Source organism: Fundulus heteroclitus, chromosome 16, assembly GCF_011125445.2.
Source record: "Fundulus heteroclitus isolate FHET01 chromosome 16, MU-UCD_Fhet_4.1, whole genome shotgun sequence".
Classification (NCBI taxonomy): domain Eukaryota; kingdom Metazoa; phylum Chordata; class Actinopteri; order Cyprinodontiformes; family Fundulidae; genus Fundulus; species Fundulus heteroclitus.
The window spans coordinates 32,751,287-32,772,749 of record NC_046376.1 but is presented as its reverse complement, the minus strand read 5'-3'; the positions used below and the strand labels follow the sequence as shown (position 1 = coordinate 32,772,749).

Here is a 21,463-nt window from a genome sequence, read left to right as displayed (position 1 = left end):
ATACAGATGACTGTCCACTGTGGCTCTACGCTCTTTCTGGAGGAGTGAATACTGCTTGTCAAGTGTGCTGGGCTTTCTTAGGTAGGAAACTTTTTGCCAAATCTGTATGATTTGAACAAATTTGATTTTGTAAAGTGTCTTGAGATGACATGTGTTGTGAATTGGTGCAAAAGAAATAAAACTGAATTGAATTGAATTGCTTTCTACTGCACACCGTTTCACTTTTCTATTGGACACTTATGCTGACCAAATGTTTTCATGATGCATTTTGTCTATGTTTCACATAGGAAGATTATTAGTGTTGCAACACCTCCAATTTCCATTTTCTGTGCATATAATCACCAGCTGCTCTTTAATTAACCACCAAATGCAAATGCAAAAGCTGTTTAAATGTTAAAAGAAATTTAGTTAAAAATAATCGTCACGACATATTGAACCCTGAGCTCTTTTAGGACAGTAGAAGTTGGCTTCAGTCTTGACTTCTTTCAGGTTAGCCATTAGCTTCAAGGACCAACTAATATACAACATGAAAATGCCTAGAGAGCTATTGACAAGAGGTAAGATATTAGCTGATTAGAGCATTTCAGCAAAGCCTCAACATTTCTTCACAATCCCTTCAAGAATGCTTTAACGGGAGCCCTGACTTTTTCTACCACTGTTATGTTACCACGGTTATTTTCTTTAAAATCGTTTACTTTTGGATCAGTTGCCATCACAAAACTCAAAACAAAAGCAATCACAGTTTTAGATGTCATTGGTGCAGTTTGCTGAAGAAGTTATGTTAAAGATGGCAGCAGATAAGCCTGATGAAGGTTTGGTTAGCCAGTCGTCTTGTGCTTTTGTTGCTGATCATAAAAGTCTACATGCCAGTTCTAAAATCTATATAGAAATGATAGAGAAGTGTGAGGGTTTGTGGGAAATTGAGTCTTTTTTTAGGTTAAGTAAATCTCCCATCTCTTTTTTAAAGCATATAATACATAATAGAGTATTTTGATGCTAATAGACCACGTGACAACAGCATGGCACAATTTACTCACATTAAACAGGAAAGAACAATATCAAGATGGAACTGTGGGATTTCATTATTAATTACAAAAAAATATTTCCCAATAATGTGCATCTTGAATTCCTTTACTAGTAAGCATGTATACTGTATGCACTGATCTGCTGTTTTGTTCTAACTAATGTTATGCACCCAATAATTTATGCAGAAATAAATAAAGTAAACTATTACAGATGCCAGTGAAAAATATCACAAATAAAACAATAGTTCCTGCAAAATGACACCTTGAAGACCTCCTTTGCAGATAATATTGTCACATACAGTATGTACTTTATGTGAGTACATATGGGTCATGTTAGCGGATGGGGGCCTTCAGAGCAGCATCCACCTCCTCCTCAGGCAGCAGTGTGTGCCACTGGGCCACAGGACGTCTGGGATTGGCCAGCATGTCTGACCAGTGGCGCAGCCCGACGCCTGAGGCGCCATAGCCGATCCAGCACTTCCCGATGGGATCGTTGCTGCCCAGTTTGTCGTAGTCGTACACAGTGATCAGCACCTGGAGTTTCTGTGTGTGGAGACAGAGGAGGGTCAAAGGTATTCCCTAAATGTTTTGCTCAATTCTCCTTATCTGGATCAATTTTGAGTTCTGCTTGTTCCATTTAAACTGCTTCGATCTATAAACGGCTCCATTAACAAAAACATAGCAAATTTTCCTAAAACTGACATAAAATTTAACAACGCAAAAAATTGCTGGTTTTTACATCTTTTCTGTTTAGTTCTCTTTTTACGTCCAGGTGTTAAAAATCACTGACCTCCCCTTCACATCAGCTCGAAGCAGCACCATGACATAGGAAAAATAAATCAGAATATGGTGGTCTTCGCACCGTCTAGCAGAGGTCAATATCAAGAGTGCAGCTCTCCAGTGTAAACAACGTAATTGAAAATTGAAGAATTTCCGTAGGGATCCATAAGACCTCCCCGCAGCCACTCTGGCTGGCATTGCTCTGCATAAGTTGTTGCTTTGTATAGTTTCTCTGGTCCCTGCTCTGGCTCCAAGGGCAATGATTTAGGATCCCCAAAGCAATAAATACCATGCTATGCTAAGAGCCCTTGCGCATTCAAAATCAATATGCATTTGGCTCCCCGCTACGGTATAGTAACCTTGCCTGCAAGCTGAATTTATATATTGGTTCACAAACACAAGAATCCATCTTGTTCCTCAAGATGGATCCTTTGCGGTTGTTCGGTCCTTTAACTGTTTAAGACCAAACCAAAAGCAGTTCAGGTCAATCACATTGCAGTACTGTGGTTTAAGGCAGGACATACCGTATTTTTCGGACTACAGGTCACATCAGTGAAAAAAATGTGTCACAAAAAGGGAAAAAAACACATAAGTCGCATTTACTTAAATTTCCATCCATCCATTTTCCAACACGTCTATCCGTTGTGGGGTCGCGAGGGTTGCTGGTGCCTATCTCCAGCTGTCAATGGGCCAGAGGCGGGATACACCCTGGTCAGGTCGCCAGTCTATCGCAGGGAACTACTTACATTTGTTTCACACAATCCAAGACTAAAAACTGACATTTAATCTAGTAAGGCAACTTATTCAATTACACAACTGCATCCACAGCCGGCTGGATAATATGAAACATAACTGAGAGGTTGAATAGGGTAAATTAGAATAACAAGCCACCAACTCCAATCCGGAGCTAGTGCTCCGGATTGGCCCAATAGCAAGGTTCTGTTGTGGTCTGGACGCTTCAAGCTGCACCACGCAACTCTCCACTGCATGAATGCATATTTAAACAGCGAAACAACATAAAACATGTGTTCAGTCGTTTTTGTCTATTAGTTAACGTTTGAATTAGTTTTTAAGAGGTACAGGAGCAGCATTTAGTTTTCACAAGCCTGGAGCGCCCTCTTGCAGCTAAACACCCTAATGTTTGCTTGGTTCATTTTGCGTAAAATGAATTACCATTTAAAATTAATATATAAGTCACACCTGATTATAAGTCGCAGGATCGGCCAAACTATAAAAAAGTGTGATTTATAGTCCGAAAAATACAGTACATTTGGGAAACAGCAAAATCAAAATAAAGATTGAAGTGCAGGAGGACAAACACGTAGCTGCTGCTACCACATCGCTTTTGTCAGAAACTACGATTTCTTCTTTTAAAAAACAAAAGCAAGAAGTGCCTTAACCAGCGTAACTTGTTGTGGCTTCTCATGACACCTGCTGTTTACATTTTCATTTGATGCCATGATTGGCTGTAACCAAGCTTTGGTAGGCGGGCACTAGGCGGTGTTTCGCCCAATCAGCTCGGAAGGTTTTGCTGAATGTCCCTCCTTTCCCCGAACCGATTTGAACATTCTAAATAAACAGTTCAAACTTGACATTGCAAATAATGGCTAAGCTGGGAATCGTACAAACCTGTATTTGAGAGAAGGGAATCTCAAAGCTAAAGCTCTCATTGAAGTAAGGATTAAGAGTGTTTTGCTTCACAGACGTCTTCTTTTTCTTGATTCGCTTGCCATTGTGTTGCAGAACCACCTTGACAAAGGGATCTGTGGGGGACATATACAAATTAAAACAGACCTCTAATACTAGACGACTAACAGGCTGTATGCATGAGAGCCAAATTTACCTGACAGCCCTCCGACGTCCATTTTTTTCAGGTTCTTTGCTTCCATGATGTTTACTGTTAGCTTACCGGCCGTGGGAACATAACGAAGGGAAATGCAGATATCACCCAGCTTCTCTTGCTGTCGGAAACACAACAAAAACATTAAGCATTTGTTGTAGTCTAAATATTGGAAATGGCAAGTTTTTCTTTGGGAGATAGAAAAGAATAGCCTCGTGAGACCATCCTGATCTCGCGAGCTTTCAAGGTTTCACTCGCAGATCAGTCTGGCTACTCTCCGTTAAAGAAAATTTGGAGCCGTTCACCAAACGAACGTCCAATCAGCGTTGGCTTTGAGGCGGGTTGAGGTGTGACGCAACGGGAAGCGCGTCAGTTCAGTCTAAACAACATGGTGGCTTCAGCCGATGAAACTAGCGTTAGCGTGGCTATCGAGCAAGTTTTATCGGAATTACAGAGTATTTCTTTGCTGAGCTAACGAGCCTTTACCTGCAGCAGCAAGAGTAGCTTGGCTTGTGGTTGTGTTTTCGTCGTCGCTCGTAACAGAGTGACGACGAATCTGATTGGTTCATTTGGCCCGTCTATCACCAACATAGGCCAATCAGCTAACCAGTACTTTCGCCCCTTCCCAAAATTACTTCAACGGAAGGTTTCCAGATGGATATGCGGAGCAAATCTATCTGGCAGAGTCAGGTTAAGAAAAGAAACCTTTACCTCCTCTTTTTCTCCACCAACTAGATCCTTCCATTCATGTATTGGTTGTCCAAGGTCTATGCTGTTCATTGGGATCTTGATTTCACCGATTACATCATGTTTTCCAAAACGGTCAAAATCAAAAACTTGCAACACCAGAATTTGACCACCCAGCTCACTATAAGGGATCTGGAAAGGCAGAGCGTTAACAGCAAATTCAGGTATGATTTGTTTTGGGAAATGCCATAGTACTGTAGAACTGTCTCAGATTACAGACCTTAAACGTAAAAGTCTCATTAAAGACAGGACAGAGGTTCTTGCGCTGAACTTTGGTCTCAAACTTCTTTTTCTTGTCTGGCAGCATGTAGACTTTAACGTAAGGGTCAGAGGTTCCGCCCATGTCCATCGCTGGAAGGTCCTGAGCTTGGAGTATGCCAACTATCAACTGGAGGAGAAAACAAGAGCAGAAAGATGAGTTCAAGTACCAAACTGTGTAATACATACATTTGTCAAGCCACATTGAAAAGTTTAACAGTGTGACAATCTCTAAATAAAAATTATGACAGTGAAATATTTTCAGTGTGGAGACCAAACTCTATATAGCATTATCTATTTTTACCAGCAAAACATAATAACGCATCACATTTTATATCCTGATGAAGCTTGTTTATGTTCAAACCTCAATCAATTCCCTACCAAAGAAAAGCAGAAATGTGAAAAGACTCCAAAAGGTGTCATGTGGGACAAGTTTTGAGCAACTGTTGACATCTCTTGCTAATGCATTCTTCCACAGACAACTTTGTTTTCTTTCCTTTTGACAGGCTGTGTGATGTATTTACATATAGAAACAAGTAGGAAAATAATACTGGGAGGTCTCTTAGCCTCTACTCTGCTACAACAATATTTGAAGCTTAGATCCAAGATAGCTCAGTGTTGATACTGGGTGCTCAGCGAGCTCATGGAGCGCCCAGCATCAACACAGATACATCCACAAGAATGCAACCTAAAATGTTGATGTTTCAACTGGCTGGTTTCCGGGCTAAAGTTTAGCTAAAGTTTAGCTTGCCTGGGACTGACCAATGACCAGGCAGAGAGAAAGCCATATATTTGGATGAATATGCCCCTTTACCAACTAAACTGGTACTTTTTCAGGGGGGAGGGGTAGGTTGGTATGTACCTGTAGGTGCAGGTACCTACCAAACTATTTGGTGACAAAGTTGAATTCTAGTTTCTCTAGTTCTGCTAATTGAAGGAATTGCATTCTGTGTTAAGTTTGTGAGCGCTGGGTACCTGATTATCAGTAAAGTTATAATCCAACGTGTACTCCAGTTTGCCTAAAAACTCCTTCTCCTCTTCCTTCTCTTCCTCTCCATCCTGAAAGAATTACAGAGTGGCAAACAGTTAATGGTGATGTTGTCAAACTCAGACACTTTTTCCTTTGATTACCGGAAGTCTTGGAAAAAGCAGCATGAACACAATAACAGAAAAGGGGCAAAAGAAATATGAATGTCTTTAGGTGGTTGTAAACCTTTAACAACTATTTCACCATGGGCAGTCAAAGCCCAGCTGTGATTAACCATAGACGTGTGGAAACAATACAGGCAGGGTCTAACCGACACATTTCCAAGTTCAAGTGGTTTTTCACAACGGTGCTGCATATTTCAAGCTTCTCTACCAGTCTGTCATATTGTCCTATTCTGCGTGAGGCTGTTGTGTCTATTCAGAGCACGGATGTCTCCATTACAGGTCTCAACTTGGACAAAAGCCAAATAACTGCGGACAGCTAAGCTCAGATTACAATCAGAAATGGAGATCTGTGAGTCTCATGCTGCAGCTATCTCCATCAGTTAAACTGTGAAGACAACAAACAGCTTGGGCAAGCTAGAAAATAAGCCGATTCATCAATACCCGTATTCACTGTCTTGGAAGATGACATGAGAGAATGCTACCCTCATGAAGAAAGAAGCGTATCTATCGGCAGCATCATACGTATCATATATGTATGTGTTTCAAACCAGTTCAGCCAGGGGATCATCCTATGTCTGGGCCCCCCAGACTGTTAAGATTAGCTAATCGGCTCATCTTAACACTGTATTGTCTCACATCTTAGGAAACCTGGGAATGGTGGCCTACTGGTTAGGAAGCCCGTTGTTTGCGTCTTGGAGAGGTCACAAAGGTCACTGTTTTGAAACTCAGTCTGTCGCTCTGGGTCCATGAGCAAGACATTGACCACAGAGTTATTCCAGTGTACCACTGTGTGGCAGCACACTGCTCCCTAAGGGCCGAAACAAATTTGTCCTCTGAGGGACTAAATATGGATCTTTCTCTCTTTACTTTGCTTTCTGACTTCAGTTTCACTAGGCAAGAAAACAAGGCAGAAAACATTTAAATAGGCCCGGCTTGACATAGTTAGGTAGCCCCAAAACATCCTCAAAAGCCATACATCTGGCCACAATCCCAAGAAATTGAGGAAGGAATGATTACCAAAGTAATCAAGATCTACCAGTCTGAAAAAGGTTATAAGGCAATTTGCAAGGCTCTGGGACTCCAGTAAACCACAGCGAGAGCCATTATCCACCAATGGCAAAAACATGGAAAAGCTGTAAACTTTCTGGGAATGACCGGTACACTTAAACTACCACAAGAGACCATTATTCCAAGAGTTCACAAAAGACCCCACAACAACATCTAAAGACCTGCAGGCCTTGCTTGCCTCAGCTTTGGTCAGAGTACATGCCTCCACCATCAGAAAGAGACGGGGCAAAAAGGGCCTGCATGCTGGAGGTCCAAGACAAAAACCACTGCTAGGCAAAAAGAACATTAAGACTTGTCAAAAAAAATCTAGAAGACATCTTTGTGGTCCCCATTGCTTTGGGGGAAATGTCATGTGAACTGATGAGAGTAAAGTAAATATAGTGTGAATACAGTTTTTCCAAAAAGTTTTAGAGTGAATAGTTGGTATGATATTTCAGAAAAGGAATATCATACCAACATTAAAATATGGTGGTGGTTGTGTGATGGTCTGGGGCTGTTTTGCTGCAGGACCTGGAAGACTTGTAACCAAAGAAACCATGAATTCTGCTGTCTACCAAAATATCCTGGAGGAGGATGTCCAGCTGTCTGTTCATAACCTCAAGCTGAAGGGCACTTGGGTCCTGCAGCAGGAAAATGATCCAACCCACACCAGCAAGTCCACCTTTGAATTACTAAAGAAAAAAAAAAAACGACTTTGTAGCCTAGTCAAAGTCCTGACCTGAATCTGATTGAGATGCTGTGGGATGGCCTTAGAAAAAATTTAAAATAACAATTCATGCTGGAAAACTCTCCACTATGGCTAAATTGGAATGTTTTGTAGAGATGACTGGGTCAAAAGTCCTCCACAGTAATAGAAAAGACCCAATAACGCAAATGCTTGATGCCAGTTGTTGCTGCTATCGGTGGCCCCACCACCTAATAGTTTAGTGGGGAATCACATTTTAAACCAGGCCCATTTCAATTTTTTATTTTATTTTATGAATTTATTTATTTATTTGCATTTAAAAAAAACACACAATTTAAAACAACACCATCTTGTGTTTTATGTGTAATCTTTGTCTAATAATATCTAATAATCTTATTGATAATAAGAAACATTTACATGTGACAAACAAATAAGGGGGGCAAACGTTTTTTTCTCTCACCACTTTATATAAAGCCCATACAAAGTAAATATATTTATTAATCACAATTTATTCAGGTAAATGTTTAACCATAACGACTGTAGGAAAGCATTTGCTGTTTAGCTGTGAAGGTCAACATTTGACCAAACAGTGGTTCCTCTCCTGACAATGACCGCCGACTAAGTTCTCCACTAGGACTTCACATCCGGGTTGTTAAAATAAAATAAAAAACACAACATAACCATATTTCAAACAAGTGGATCAAGCTGGTTTTAATTCTGACTCTCTTTATGGTTCTGGCTCTACGATTTTCTTCGTTTGAAAGGCCGTCATTCTGACTCACTGAGAGCTTGTCCACAAAATACTGCTTAGAGTTTGCCTCTTTATATCAAACAGCTTAATAAAAAAATAGATTATTTTTTAGACTTCTAGAACTCACCGTGTTATAAACTAGAAGAATACGACCATTCACTGAAGCAGCAGTTTTTGGCATGTGTTGACAGCAAACTAAATAAGCAGTTTATCATAACATCTACAGTCATATACATCAAATTTGGACATTATTTAATGATCACAGGATCATCATCTGCAGGGTATGCCATTATTTCAACTCAATCTAATGTTATGATGGGGTGCCTTCTGCACAAGTCTCGGTCAAAGGTTAGGCAAGGTCAGATTTCTCTGTGTCTATAACGCCATATGACAAATACTGCTTTCAGCTGTTTAAAAATTGAAATCTTGGTTTGCAAATCATTTGAAGAGGTGAAACAAAAGAATACTTAAATCTGAATACATTTGTCCTTATTTAAAGCCCACAGTGCCTATATCCACCCATTTCTGTCCCTGTTTTTACCTGTTTGGGGTTGCTACTGGACAGAAAAGCCCAAACAAGGCTGCCAGCTTACAGTCAGTTGAGTTAATGTTTAACCTGCCATGCATGACTGTGGGACGAAGTCGGCCACAAACGTGGACCCTGCCAACTACTACAACCACTGTTGGAGCTTTCTACAAAACAGTCGCCTGAAAATAACGATATGGTTAACCCTTTGCAGAATTATTCAACAACACAAAATACAATAGAAGTCATGAATATTTATTTTTCTCACCTTTTTCTCATCTCCCTCCTCTCCCTCCTTATCCTTCTTTCTCCGCCCCCTCCCTCCTCCACCTTTCCTCTCGCGAGCTTTCTTTGCCTTCTTGCCCTTATTGAAACATTTCTTGTAGATGCAGAATCCCAGGCAGGCGACAAGGGCAAGGACCACAACCACGATGGCACCAACAGCCCACATGGGCACTGGGGAAAGGAGAAGGAAGGTTAAAGGCAGGGTAGACTTGCTTTGCTTTAAGAACAGCAGTGATTCTAAAAAAACTAGGCGTGATACTACAGTTCATCCAGCCTTTACTTTTTTTTTTACTTTGTCCCTCAATGAATTTGTGGTTTAAAAGCTTGAGACCAGTTACAAGGGCGAAATGCAATGAACACAATAAATTCTATTAGTCCTTGAAATCCAAATTTTCTTAGCTCCAATGTGAAAATACTTCATAAATGCCACATGAAGTCAGAATTCCTGTGGGGAATATCAGAAGTTTCCCTGCGGCTCCAAGTTTAGCATCCAATATGGCTGCCTTGTTAGGGAAGTCACAGTAAATGTCGGTCTTAACAGACCGCTGTTACACATAGCAGTGTACATAGGGCTGTCCAGCTCAAGTCCTCAAGAGGTGCTGTGCTACCTGATTTTAATGTGTCACTGCTCTAACACTGTGAATACAAATGACTCGGTCATCTCATTGGGTAGCTGCTACAGGACCTGATAATGAACAACTAATTTGATCCAGGGACCAGGGATACATGGAAAACATGCAGGACACCTGCTCGAGTAGCCTGTGAAACGTGTTCATTTACTATTGAGAGAAATAAATTCACATTGGCTTGATTATGACCCGTAAAAATGGCTCTGGCTCTATTCAGTTCCTTACCAATTCATACCCGGTTTGTGTACCCTCTCGTTGCCAATTTGTTCCTTCCTTCATCCATTTCATATCTGTAAACCAACCATTTCATCCCAATTACCATGTACTTAACCATTGAGAATGTATTTTATGAATTCTACAAAGACATTCTAACAAAAAAAAGACGCAAATCTAACTTCTAATTACATTTATTGTTATACCATTGCCTAAACACATTGTATTGCACCCTATTCTATTTAAATTGGTAATTACGTCTGTTTGGACCTGATCAAACTTGAAATGACTCCAAGCAACCTTTTATTGGCCAACACTGAAAACGCAAAAAAACGGTTGTTTTACTTAATCTTGTCTGTTTGGCAGACAAGATTAAAAGCTCCTCCCGCTAAAAGGGAAGTTTAATCACTTTTTCTCCCCACGTGGCTAACAGGTGTAACTGACACACAAAATATGCAAAGCACTTGTTTCTCATTAGTCAAACAGTATAAGATCCCAGATCTTGCCATGTTTTTTGTTGCAACGAAATCGTGTCCCAAACATCAGACAGAGATATCAGTCCAACAATGAATGGAAAACAAACACTGGTCTGGACTCTCTTGATCTTCCATACAGGTAGGATAAAATCAGGGGAAGGGGAAGAAGAAGTGAAGACAGGTGTTGAGGCACTGAAGGCTGGGGAGATGGAGGACGAAACACGGTCAAAGGAGCGATCACTACTGACTCACTTGGGGTGAGCGCAACTGGAGGCGATCAGTTCTTAACACTACCCAGAAGTTTCTCCACAAGATTTCTAGCACTGTTTGATCTTTGCAGGGGGTTGCCCTTTGTAAGGAGTGCTAAACTGCCTATAAGTGAGACTGTTATGGTGCGTTCACGCTGAATGTGAACAAGGCAAATTTTTCAGCGCTCAAAAGAGATTTATCCTCCATTTTGAATGAAAAAAAAAAATGTTTCCGATGTGCTCTTTTACCCTGCATCACAACAAAATCCAGTCCCTGATTGGTTTACACGACTCAAATTTACTCAAGCAAAAAATTTCCTTCGCTCTAGTCACACATCCACACACACATGTTGTTTGTTGTTTGGCTTCACTCACACAGTTCGCATTATATGAAACACATTGTTTGCATCACCAACCATTAATCCGCTCCTGATCGCGCCTTTACATGGGAACAACATGTAAATCACTCGCTCCATTTGCCTTGTTCGTGTTGAGTGTGAACGCACCTTTACAGTTAAAGTCGCTAGAAAGTGTCTTTGTTTACTTCGTGGGCCCCAATGGCATTTCTTTTTTTCTTTCATTTTTTTTTTTTTTTTCTTTTTTTTTTACCAGATTGTGTTTTATCTGAACCATTCAGGGCAATTATTTTCTTTTCTAAGATTTCAGACTTTGTTGTGAAGCGTGTTTTTCCAACGTTACACATGTGATGGGGTGATGCACAAGATGGACTTACTCTTGAGTTTATGATCTTGATGAACAGGACACATTGTTCACATGAGGAGGAAATAAGAAAAGGTAGAATGAAAACGTGACACAGCAAATCAATGGAAAATAAAATGACAGAAGGGAAAGAAGATGACGAAGGAAAGCATGAGGGGCCCAACACCTGGTCCATTTCATATGATATATTCCATAAGATTAAACAGATTTTTGGGCATCACAGTCATATCATGTACGAGCAATGCATTCTTTCCTGCAAACTCAAAGATATGAGAACTGCCTCCACAATATTGTGCTCTCACTTGGCAGGTGTGTGAGCTCATTGAAGAACTTGTTCTTCATGCTGGCAAACTGGTGGTTGGATCGGTGGGATGGGGGTGGCGGGGGAGGCCGCGGCTCCCTTTCCTCTTCCTCTGCCGCCCTTGGAAGCCGCACTGCTGCCATGTTGACCAACGGCATTACTGCTCTGAAAAAAACAAAGGTCGGCAGAAAACAACGGATGAATGATTTTGAGTTTTTCTAACTGAACTATGGAGACTGGAGTTAGCAGAAATTACATTTAGGACTGACTTCACACAGACACATTTATCGATCATTCTTACTGTTGCCTCACTCGTTGTTTTATTCAGTAGCCATTAAATTAACAACTATATTACGATACATTAACTACAGCAATACCACAGAGTTCCTTGGGCCAAGAATACCCTCTTTAAATTAGAGTGCCTCACAAACGGTGAACCTTCTTCTTCAGTTTCAAGTCAGGGCACTGTCATATGCATGAAAATAGAGCATAAAATTTGTCTTTATGCAGATGATGTATTACTCTATCTCCACACAGTGGCAGCCCACTGCTGCCCAAGGGGATGGGTTAAAATGCAGGAATTTCTCCATTGTGAGATCAATTATGTTCAATTATTATTATTATTATTATTATTATTATTATTATTATTATTATTATTATTATTATTATTATTATTATTTATTATAACCCTTCAGTTTGCTTGCTGGGTAACTTTGATGAAAGAACTTTGGGGAAAAAAATCAGTTTGCATGGCTTTCACTACCTTATGTTTTGCAAAGAAAATTATCCTCATGAATTGGAAAACCAAATGAATTCTCAGTATCAATCAGTATAGAGATCTTTTGTTGGATCATATTAGTCTTGAGACAGCATCTGCATCAGATCGAGCTCTCTGGGCTCCTTTGATCGGCTCCATCACTTAGCACTGGCGGGGACATCTCAGGTCTCCACTGATTGCACCTGGTACAAACTTATTTTCAGGCTCACAAAGGACTAAGTAAACACTAATGTCAATTTGAAGATTTGAAGTTTATGGTCATAATCCATGACTAGGCCCCTTTAAGACCTTCTCATTGCAGAGAAATATTGATATATTTGCTACAAGTACCAATTTCATATCTCCACTGTTAGGGAATGAACTAGTCTCAAAGATCTGACTGAGGTTTATCAGGGATTAACACCAACATATATAATATATGGAAGTGGAGAGGAGGAAAGACTGCCTGCTGGCCTAGCCTCAAACCCATTGATTATATGTGGGATCAGCATGAGCATGCTGTTCATGTCGGAACACCAACATGACTACATTGGCTGACCCAAAACAAATTCTGGTTGGGAAATGAGAGGCCTCCCAACGGTAGAATGTGACCACACTGCTGACCATCATGAGGAAGAGGTGGAGGCACCAGGCTGTTGTGGTTGTATAAAGTTCTGCCCTAGTTGAGGCTCCTTTTTTTTAAATGAATTGGTTTAATTGGAAATATCTCCTGTTTCTTCAAACTTCCATCATGTGGTTCAATGAAAGACAGCATTATCATAAGCACGTTGGTATTGGCAGTAAGGAATTAGCTAGTTTTCTACACACACAACCTGTTTTCCTTACAAATATTAGAAGCATTTAAATGGAAATAAACTGTTTTTCAACTGCATGCAATTTAATACTGAGAAGCACTGCTGAAACAAAAAAAAAACAAATACATAGAAATGTATTTACTTTTTGTGCAAAGATTAGATACCGATTTGTTTTGTTTGTGTATATGTCCTGTTTTAGGCTGGGTAGGATTAACAATATCATGTTCATTTGCTTAAATCTCAGAAAAACTAGAGAGCAGATTTACTTTTCTAAATATATTAATGCTTATGCACATTTTCTTCGAATTTGGTGGAATTCCACTTTAAATTGTAAGACAATCAGGGATCCCTTTTGCTTTGCTATAATGTTGGCCCATTCGCCCTGACAGAACTGGTGTAACTGAGTCAGGCTTGCTCACACCAACTACTTCAGCTCTGCTCACAATTTTTCTATTGCAATGAGACTACTGCTGTGTGACAGCCACATTAAACATTTACCTCATCATCATCAAGCCCTTTTGTAAGTAAAGTGGTAATGTGATTATGATCACTGTCCATTTAGAAGCTATATTTGTGCTCAAGCTTTCACTTCCCGGCTTATGTATCAAGATGATGGTTCAATATTTTCAAGTTCTTCATAATGCCAGATGTTTTGTTAAGTGCACCACTCCCTCCTGCAGCAAAACACAACGCTGCCGGTTCTCAGTTCTCAGGCTTCCAAGCTTCCCTGTTTTCCTCAAAACACTGTAATCTTAGTGTCATCAGACCACAGAACATGTCTTCAAAAGGAAGATCATTATCCCTGCATATTTTTGCAAAATGCAATCTGGCTTTTTATGTTGCTTTTGGAGAAATGGCTTCTGCATCTCCGAGTGGCATTTCATCCCATGTTGGTATAGGAGTTGTTCCACTGTGGCTATTGACTCTCTCTTACTGGTTTGAACCAGCATCTTCACAAGGTCTTTGTTTGCCCTCTGTAACATCGCTGAAGCTCCTTTACAGCTGATGTTTACCAGAGGTACGGGATTTTATGTGTCTTCTTTAAAGACACTTTCTTTTTCTCATGACATGTCATGTCATGAGAAAAAGAAAGTACATACTCTTTCAATGTTGAGGGTTTTCCCATGAAGTCATAACAAAATTTATCTGGTCTATGCCAGGTTCTGAATGTATGCAATCTGGCCTCAATCTGATGAAAAACACAGCAGGTTCCACACCGTGATTGTTTGGTGTTTGGTCCTTTCAGCTGCTCCCTCGATCAGGGGTCACCACAGCAAATCTACAACTCGAACAGACTTGGCAAAGTTTTCACGCCAGATGCCCTTCCTGATGCAACCTAATCCAGGTCCCCAGCACCAAAACACACAAACTTTTCTCACTACACCACAAAGGGGTCCACACTGGGAATGTTCAATTAGCAAAATTTCAAAAGGCTGTGTATGAAAAACTGGGCATGTCTCAGGATTCAGTAAGATTATATAATCACCTTTAGGCAAGGCAAGCTTACTTGTATAACACATTTCTGCAACAAGACAATTCAAAGTGCGGTACATGAACAGAACAAAGAAAAGAGTGGAAATTACATTGCAGTTGAATAATAGCAACCGGTCAAGATAAGTTGGACTAGAAGCTTCAGTTTATTTTATTTTATTCAAAAATAACTGTAAAATCCATACACACTCCCGAATGCACACACTCCCAAAATCAATTCAACTTTAATGAAAAGGAGGAAAGAGAAGAGCAATCTTATATCTGCCCCTTAATTCATTTTATAACGACTCTACATCAATTCTGCTACTTAATCTTTTTTCACAGTATTTTTCTAATGAAGTTTTAATGAAATACAACAGTTTGAATTGAACATTAACATTCAAAGGTAACTCTAAACAATTAGGTTTATTACCTTGATTTAAAAGAACTCAGAGTTTCAGTACTTCTTTTATATCATTTTTATGGCACTATTTTCCAAAGTGAGCTGACAGGAAAGGGAGGCTATGAAGAGCTACATGGAGCTAAACCGGTGACAGCTTGCAATGTCATAAAAGAGATCTGGCATTGTAAAATAAAAATCATAAAAAAACTAAACATTGGAAAATCTAACACTGATAAGTCAAACGTCGTTAGAAAGTAGAAACTTATGATGATATTGTCCTTTTATGCTGCAGATTTTTTTCAATGAGAAATGTTTTCACTGCAGAGTTCCTTCAGCTACGGTGTCACCACAAGATGGCACTGTTTTGCCGTCACTAAATTGAAGGCTCCTTCACAGGCCTTCTGTTTGTCTGGTACTCCTCATCATCTACCTGCAGTCAACTTATGCAACCAATCATCCTACAAGGCTTTGCTTATAAAGCCTGCCATGCACAGACTCTCCTGCTCTTCAGCTGAACTTTGACCCAACTCCAACACATCTCCTCCTCCGCTTTCACAGACTCCACCTGCACTGCAAAAACAGAACTAAAAATAAGTTAAAATTTTCTTGAAATTAGTGTATTTGTACTTCATTTGAGCAGGTAAATAACATTATCTGCCAATGGAATGAGTAATTTTACCCCTAAAATAAGATATTTAGATATAACGCACTTGAAATAAGTTAATGCAGATAAGTTCTTCCTATTTTAAGTGCAAAAGTCTTGTTCCACTGGCAGATTATCTTATTTACCTGCTCAAATAAAGTACAAATACACTCATTTCAAGAAAATTTTAACTTATTTTTAGTTCTGTTTTTGCAGTGTGGCTTCTTTATCTCCTTTGGCCTCCATCACCAGTGTCCGGGCCGCCGGGGGAAGACTTCACTAATCCCAATCCTAAAATGATCATCCAAGCTCATAGATATTCGCATCTTTCACGTCTTTTGGCAAGGTCCGAACCCCAAAGAACCTTCTGATTTAAGTCAATTTTTTTTTTTATTGTCTCTTCTGTCTGTGTCTTTCCAGGTTGAAATGGCATCACACTGACTTTCACATCAGTGTTGCACAACAGGCATCTTTATATGTTCTGAATAAAACTATTTATCTTTTAACCAGGTAAACAATCCCACAACCTCAACAAAGCTAATTCTTTGTATATCACTTAATTACTTGAATCAAAGCTTATTCTTTCGCAACATGGCAAACCCATTTTAATGGTAATACGTAGACAATCATAAAGATCAATAAACTAATTTGCAAATTCCAGCTTTTTACCCCATATCTTGTCTCTCCCTATTCAAACTAAGCCTTAATGAATATAATCCTGTGTAATAATTTAAAGTACAATGAATGGAGAGTGTGATATTTACCTTTTGTGTGGCTGTGAATAAATGGAATAGAAATAATTTTTAAAAGAATCTGTCCATTTTTGTGCTGTCATGCCTGTAAGGAGTTCCAGCTGTCAGTTCTTACCCCCATAGATGAAAAGTGAGATTTAAACAGACACACACAGAGGCCTCACCCACAGTAGACATCCCTCTGTTGCAGCACTGCTGTGTAACAAGATTAATTGGCGGAGGTAATCCAGAAATCCTAGGATTAAACAAATTAAGGACAGTTTGCTGCTCCCGCTTTGAGTTTCCTCCCCTTTGCCCGCCCATCCTGTCATCATTTCCTTCACTTTTCCCTTTTGGCCTGTGATCCATCCAGCTTCAACCATCCCAACCTGCTGATGTCCTGCTCACCCAGACACACAGAATGGCCATATTTCCAGAATCAGACCTGATTTAGGTAGCGAGCTTAGGTAGCGGGGCCCAGATGGGATCTGCAGAGGATTAGAGAGCACGACCTCAGTGTGGTGAATAACTGCCATACATAAGGTGTTTATCCTTAAATGAATTTACCCAAATCCTCCAGTGATATGGATTTATTTTATTATCCTTTCTTCTATGACGTGGGTACTGTTGTTTCTGTTTGGCCTGTATCTAGGTTAGAATGGCTCAGAAATGAACAGTATATTGTTAAAGAATCTTATGGCTAAATGTACGCATACAAACATCCATCTTTCGCACCGCTCCATCCATCCATACATCCGCCCATTCATCCAGCCGTCAGTCTGTCACTCCATCTGTGTATCCACATTCTTCCAATTATCCAAGAATAGAATGCAGGAGCAACAGCTGAAGAGCTCCCTTTGCCCAGCTGCCTCCTCCAGCCCATCGTACTGTACTCTGATGTCAGAGTAAGATGTATTCTCTCCAGCAACTCCTACAGAACTATTCCCAGTGAATGAAAACCCTCCCCAGGAAAACGCATCCTTACTGGATGCAAAATTAAAATGCCTCAAAGAGGAAAAATTGTGTTTCATGTTGGTTTGCCAGGTGGGTCGTGTAGTCACCTCAAAACTTAAAGAAGCTGAAGGATACTGACTGAAATACAGTGCCTTCTACATTTTTCATATCCATAGATTTCATTCAGATTTTATTCACGTTACTGCCACTAACTTCAGAGTGTTTTATTTGGATTTTAAAGGCTATACCAACACAAAATAGTGCATTGAGAAAGGAGAATTATTCTTCAGTAAATATTCTTCAGTCACTTTTATTCCGGTGGCCCATAATAAAATCCAGCAAACCAAATGCTTTCAGAAGTCACCTAAATAGTAAATAAGAATCCACCTCTGAAATTTAACCCATCCATCCGGTAAGCCATTCCACCAGCAAACCAGCAGTCTAAGAGTGAAGTGCCGTTCATGCTGAGCCTGGTTCTGGTTCTGCTGGAGGTTTCTTCCAGTTTAAAGAGAGTTTTCCTCTCCACTGTCGCTACATGCATGTTTGTTATGAAGGATTGCTGCAAAGCCAACGACACAATGCCAGCAACTGTCCACTGATACTATATGCTCATCCAGGAGGAGGGAATGTCATGACTCAAAGCAATCTACTGGCTTTCCTTAGACAAATAAAAAGCTTTTGACCAATTTGAATAATAAACTCAGCTTGACTGCATCGCTTAACTAGGATCAATTGGAATGGATGTAAATTACTTGGATTCTGTATCTATTATGAATGTCTGAATTGACTTTTTATTATTGTAAAGTGCACTGAGGCAACATTGTGAACTGATGCTACATAAAGAAGCTAAATTTCTTCAGCAGGAACAGAGAAGCTGGCAAGAGTCTCCAGGAAGATGGATGGGGTTATATAAAAGGCAACCCTGGGAGAAAACATTGTCGGAGACAGCAGAAAACTCTGGACTGGGGCAGAGCTTAAATCTTAAGCAGGATATACAGAACTCCTTTGGAATGGGTTAGATCAGTGACGTTGACTTGTTAGATTGGCCTGTCAAAGTCAAGACCTGAATCCAATTCATTTACTGATCTCCATTCAATCTGATGAAACGTGAGAAAATTTTGCATAAAAGAATAGGCAGAAATCTCATTGTCTAGATGTCCAAAGCAGCTAGAAACATATCCTCAGAGACATGTCTCAGTGAAGGATGATTCTACAAAACACTAGGGGAAACACTCATTTTTCACACTTTCAGAGTTTTACTTCTAAACGCTTTTGAAAACCGGGAATCATTTCCCATAAACTTAATGACATGGAGCAATGTGTTGGTCTGTGATAAAATCTCACAAACTACACTGAAGTTTAATTGCTGCGTTGTGGGCAAATGGAGGAAAGTTCAAGGAGGTGTAAACGCTTTCCAAAAGCAGGCTTTGATTTTATCTCAAAATGTAGGAAATGAGGCTGACAAAGCAATCACAAATCTGAGAAATAAAACTGATCTGTCTTAACAGTCATAAAAACACCAGCCTGTTTATCAGCCTGCTGCAGGTGACTTCACGTGAACATGGACACTACGAATGCAGCTTGAGCCTTCAGTAAGCCACTTAAACTAATCTGTGCCACTTTGGGAACACTGTACACCATCTAAAATCAAATGTGGCTCTCATCTATAAACTTTCCTGGGGAACAGTCAAAGAATTAAATTTGAAGCTTAAAACTAGCGCTGAACCAGAGAGTTTAATTAACCCTGCCGCTATTCCCCTCCTGTCGTGTTATTTATTTCTTTTTCTGGCAGATTTAATATAAATTAAGGGAATACTGTAACGCTTACGGCAGAAAAAACGTATCAGGAATACGCTGTCCCTAAAACATTAATATTCAGAAAATGAATCATAAAAATCAACAATTGAAATTGAAAAGGTGCACTAATGTCTCAATTTTGTGATAACGGGCTCTAATGAAACTTTAAAAAAACATATAAAACATCATAACTCACCTGATATGTCGCCCTTCCTTTTATCTTTTTTTATCTATTATTCTTCTGTAGCATGCAAGGGTTATTCGCCAGAAATCCACCAACTCTGACTGAATGGAAGCTGCTGTGCCCACGTCCAGCTCCTTCTCTCCCCTCCCCCTCCTGTGTTAATCTTCCCTATATCCCTCAACGCCAGCGACTTACTGACCAATTGCTCTTCAAAAACTCTTTTTGTCCAGCTTATCCAAAGAAACGTCATTTGTGTATCTTCAACACTGTCTGCTGTGAAAATATATCTGTTTTTGCTTTTTTGTCAAACTGACATACTTCAGGTGATCGAGTAAATTTTTAGATCAGGCAAAGATAGCCTGAGGACATGCAAAATGCTCTTTCCAAAAGATCATGACATTTATTTTGAAAAGAAAAAAGCTTTTCAAACAAAGAAAGATACTAGGCAAAAATGGCCTCCGTGGGAGAGTTCAAAATACAAAGGCCTAACTCACTTTGCCAAAATAAACTCTTGGGAAAAGATTCAGTAGACTGACGGGACAAATGTGGGACATTTTGGAAGGTGTGTGTCCAGTTACATCTGGATTAAAGCATCACAGTGACAGTCAGACGTGGTGATGATAGTGTAATGGTCAGTAGCAGCTTTACCCTGTCAGGATCTGCAGTAATGGAACAATGAATTCTGTTCTCCAGCAAAAAAGCCAGATGGAGAATCTTCTGACATCATGTTGGGACTTAAAACAATTCTGCAAAGAAGCGCTGGCCAAAATCCCTCGACAGCGACGGAAACGATTAAATGGACAGTAATTGCAAACCCTTGATGGCATTTGTTGCTGCTCAGGGGTGGCACAACTAGTTAACAGGTGATAGTTTTGTTCTCCTTAATTAGTGAAATCTTCGTAGATAATTGTTTTGTTTGTTTCTTGTGTATTTGGCCATGTTATTTGTGCTGGATCGTAAATTTGCGTTGGAATGTAGAGTTACAAATAAAGATTTCTTTAAAATGTCTACGATGTTCTGAAAGATTAAGAGGGATCTAACAAAAAAAAATGAAACAGAGGATATCTCTAAGGGGGAAATGCTTTTTTTCTCAGCCAGGCCAGTGTTATGATTGCACAAACATATAACAAGAATGTAAGAAAGCATAAAATACCCACTGAAGGAGTGTTACATAAATGATTGTGCATACTCTTATCTGATACATGTACACAGTTGTAGTGGGTAACTGCACTGCCTTTGCATTTCATGGCATATTTACAGTTTTCCTTGTGGCATTCCCAGGAGGAATTCCTCTCTGTGGAACAATGACCTCCTTTTGCTTGCATCTCACCCTGTTCAGGACCGCCCCAAGTCTAACAGAGCTGTCAGATGAACCGCAGGATACAAAGGGTCAGATTTTAATTAAAGTCTTGACCCCTTAAATAAGAGAACAGAGGTAGCACTGTCCAATTCCTCCTCTGATGCTAAAAATAGGATCAACCGTGATATTAAAGCCACAGCAGATGCCCCATTTCAAGAAGGGCTGCGTGGCATTATTAGAAAATATACTTGTATGCAGAATCTAGAAAGATTTGATTACAAATGAAAGTGAATAGGGTTCTTGAAGGATTTTGTTTTCCCAATGAAGTGTTGAGCTTTTCCACTAGATGGCACTATGCCATCACAAAACCTCTCCAAAGCAATTCTGAGAAAGTCATTTAAGTAGGCATTTTGTAGGATTTATACAGGGAAAAAAAAATTACTATTGGCCAAAAATAAATTTTAAGTGCCATGTTACTCATGTAAATATGCATTATTTAACCCTTCTGGGTTAGAGTAATTTAATGTTTGACATTGAAAGTGGCCAGGTTGTGTAAGTTGCTCAGTTCTTTCATATCTGTATTGCTGACAGATATTACCCAGTCTAAATGAGTCCCCCCGCTTTATCAATTTACACTGAAGTCATTTCCTTCACATCCATTTGCATGACAGATGGTAAGGCCTCATGACAATACCGTCACACTTG

At 39.8% G+C, this 21,463-nt stretch overlaps 1 protein-coding gene across 3 annotated transcripts; it reads right to left on the bottom strand.

The window, feature by feature from the left end:
* Window positions 1-937: 937 nt before the first annotated feature.
* Window positions 938-19,606, bottom strand: syt5a (synaptotagmin Va). 3 transcript variants are annotated; one of them, XM_021312827.2, is made up of 10 exons: window positions 19,471-19,606; window positions 11,706-11,869; window positions 11,417-11,431; window positions 9,101-9,288; window positions 5,626-5,709; window positions 4,613-4,780; window positions 4,357-4,524; window positions 3,649-3,766; window positions 3,435-3,568; window positions 938-1,568 (listed from the first exon to the last, which is right to left on the bottom strand). In XM_021312827.2, the coding sequence occupies exons 2-10, from the start codon at window positions 11,860-11,862 to the stop codon at window positions 1,359-1,361; spliced, it is 1,242 nt and encodes a 413-aa protein (XP_021168502.1). In that variant the 5' UTR covers window positions 11,863-11,869; window positions 19,471-19,606; the 3' UTR covers window positions 938-1,358. The 3 variants fall into 3 exon arrangements, with proteins under 3 accessions (XP_021168502.1, XP_012711864.1, XP_012711866.1); XM_012856410.3 differs by lacking the exon at window positions 19,471-19,606 and adding an exon at window positions 16,557-16,668; XM_012856412.3 differs by lacking the exons at window positions 11,417-11,431; window positions 19,471-19,606 and adding an exon at window positions 16,557-16,669.
* Window positions 19,607-21,463: the final 1,857 nt, after the last annotated feature.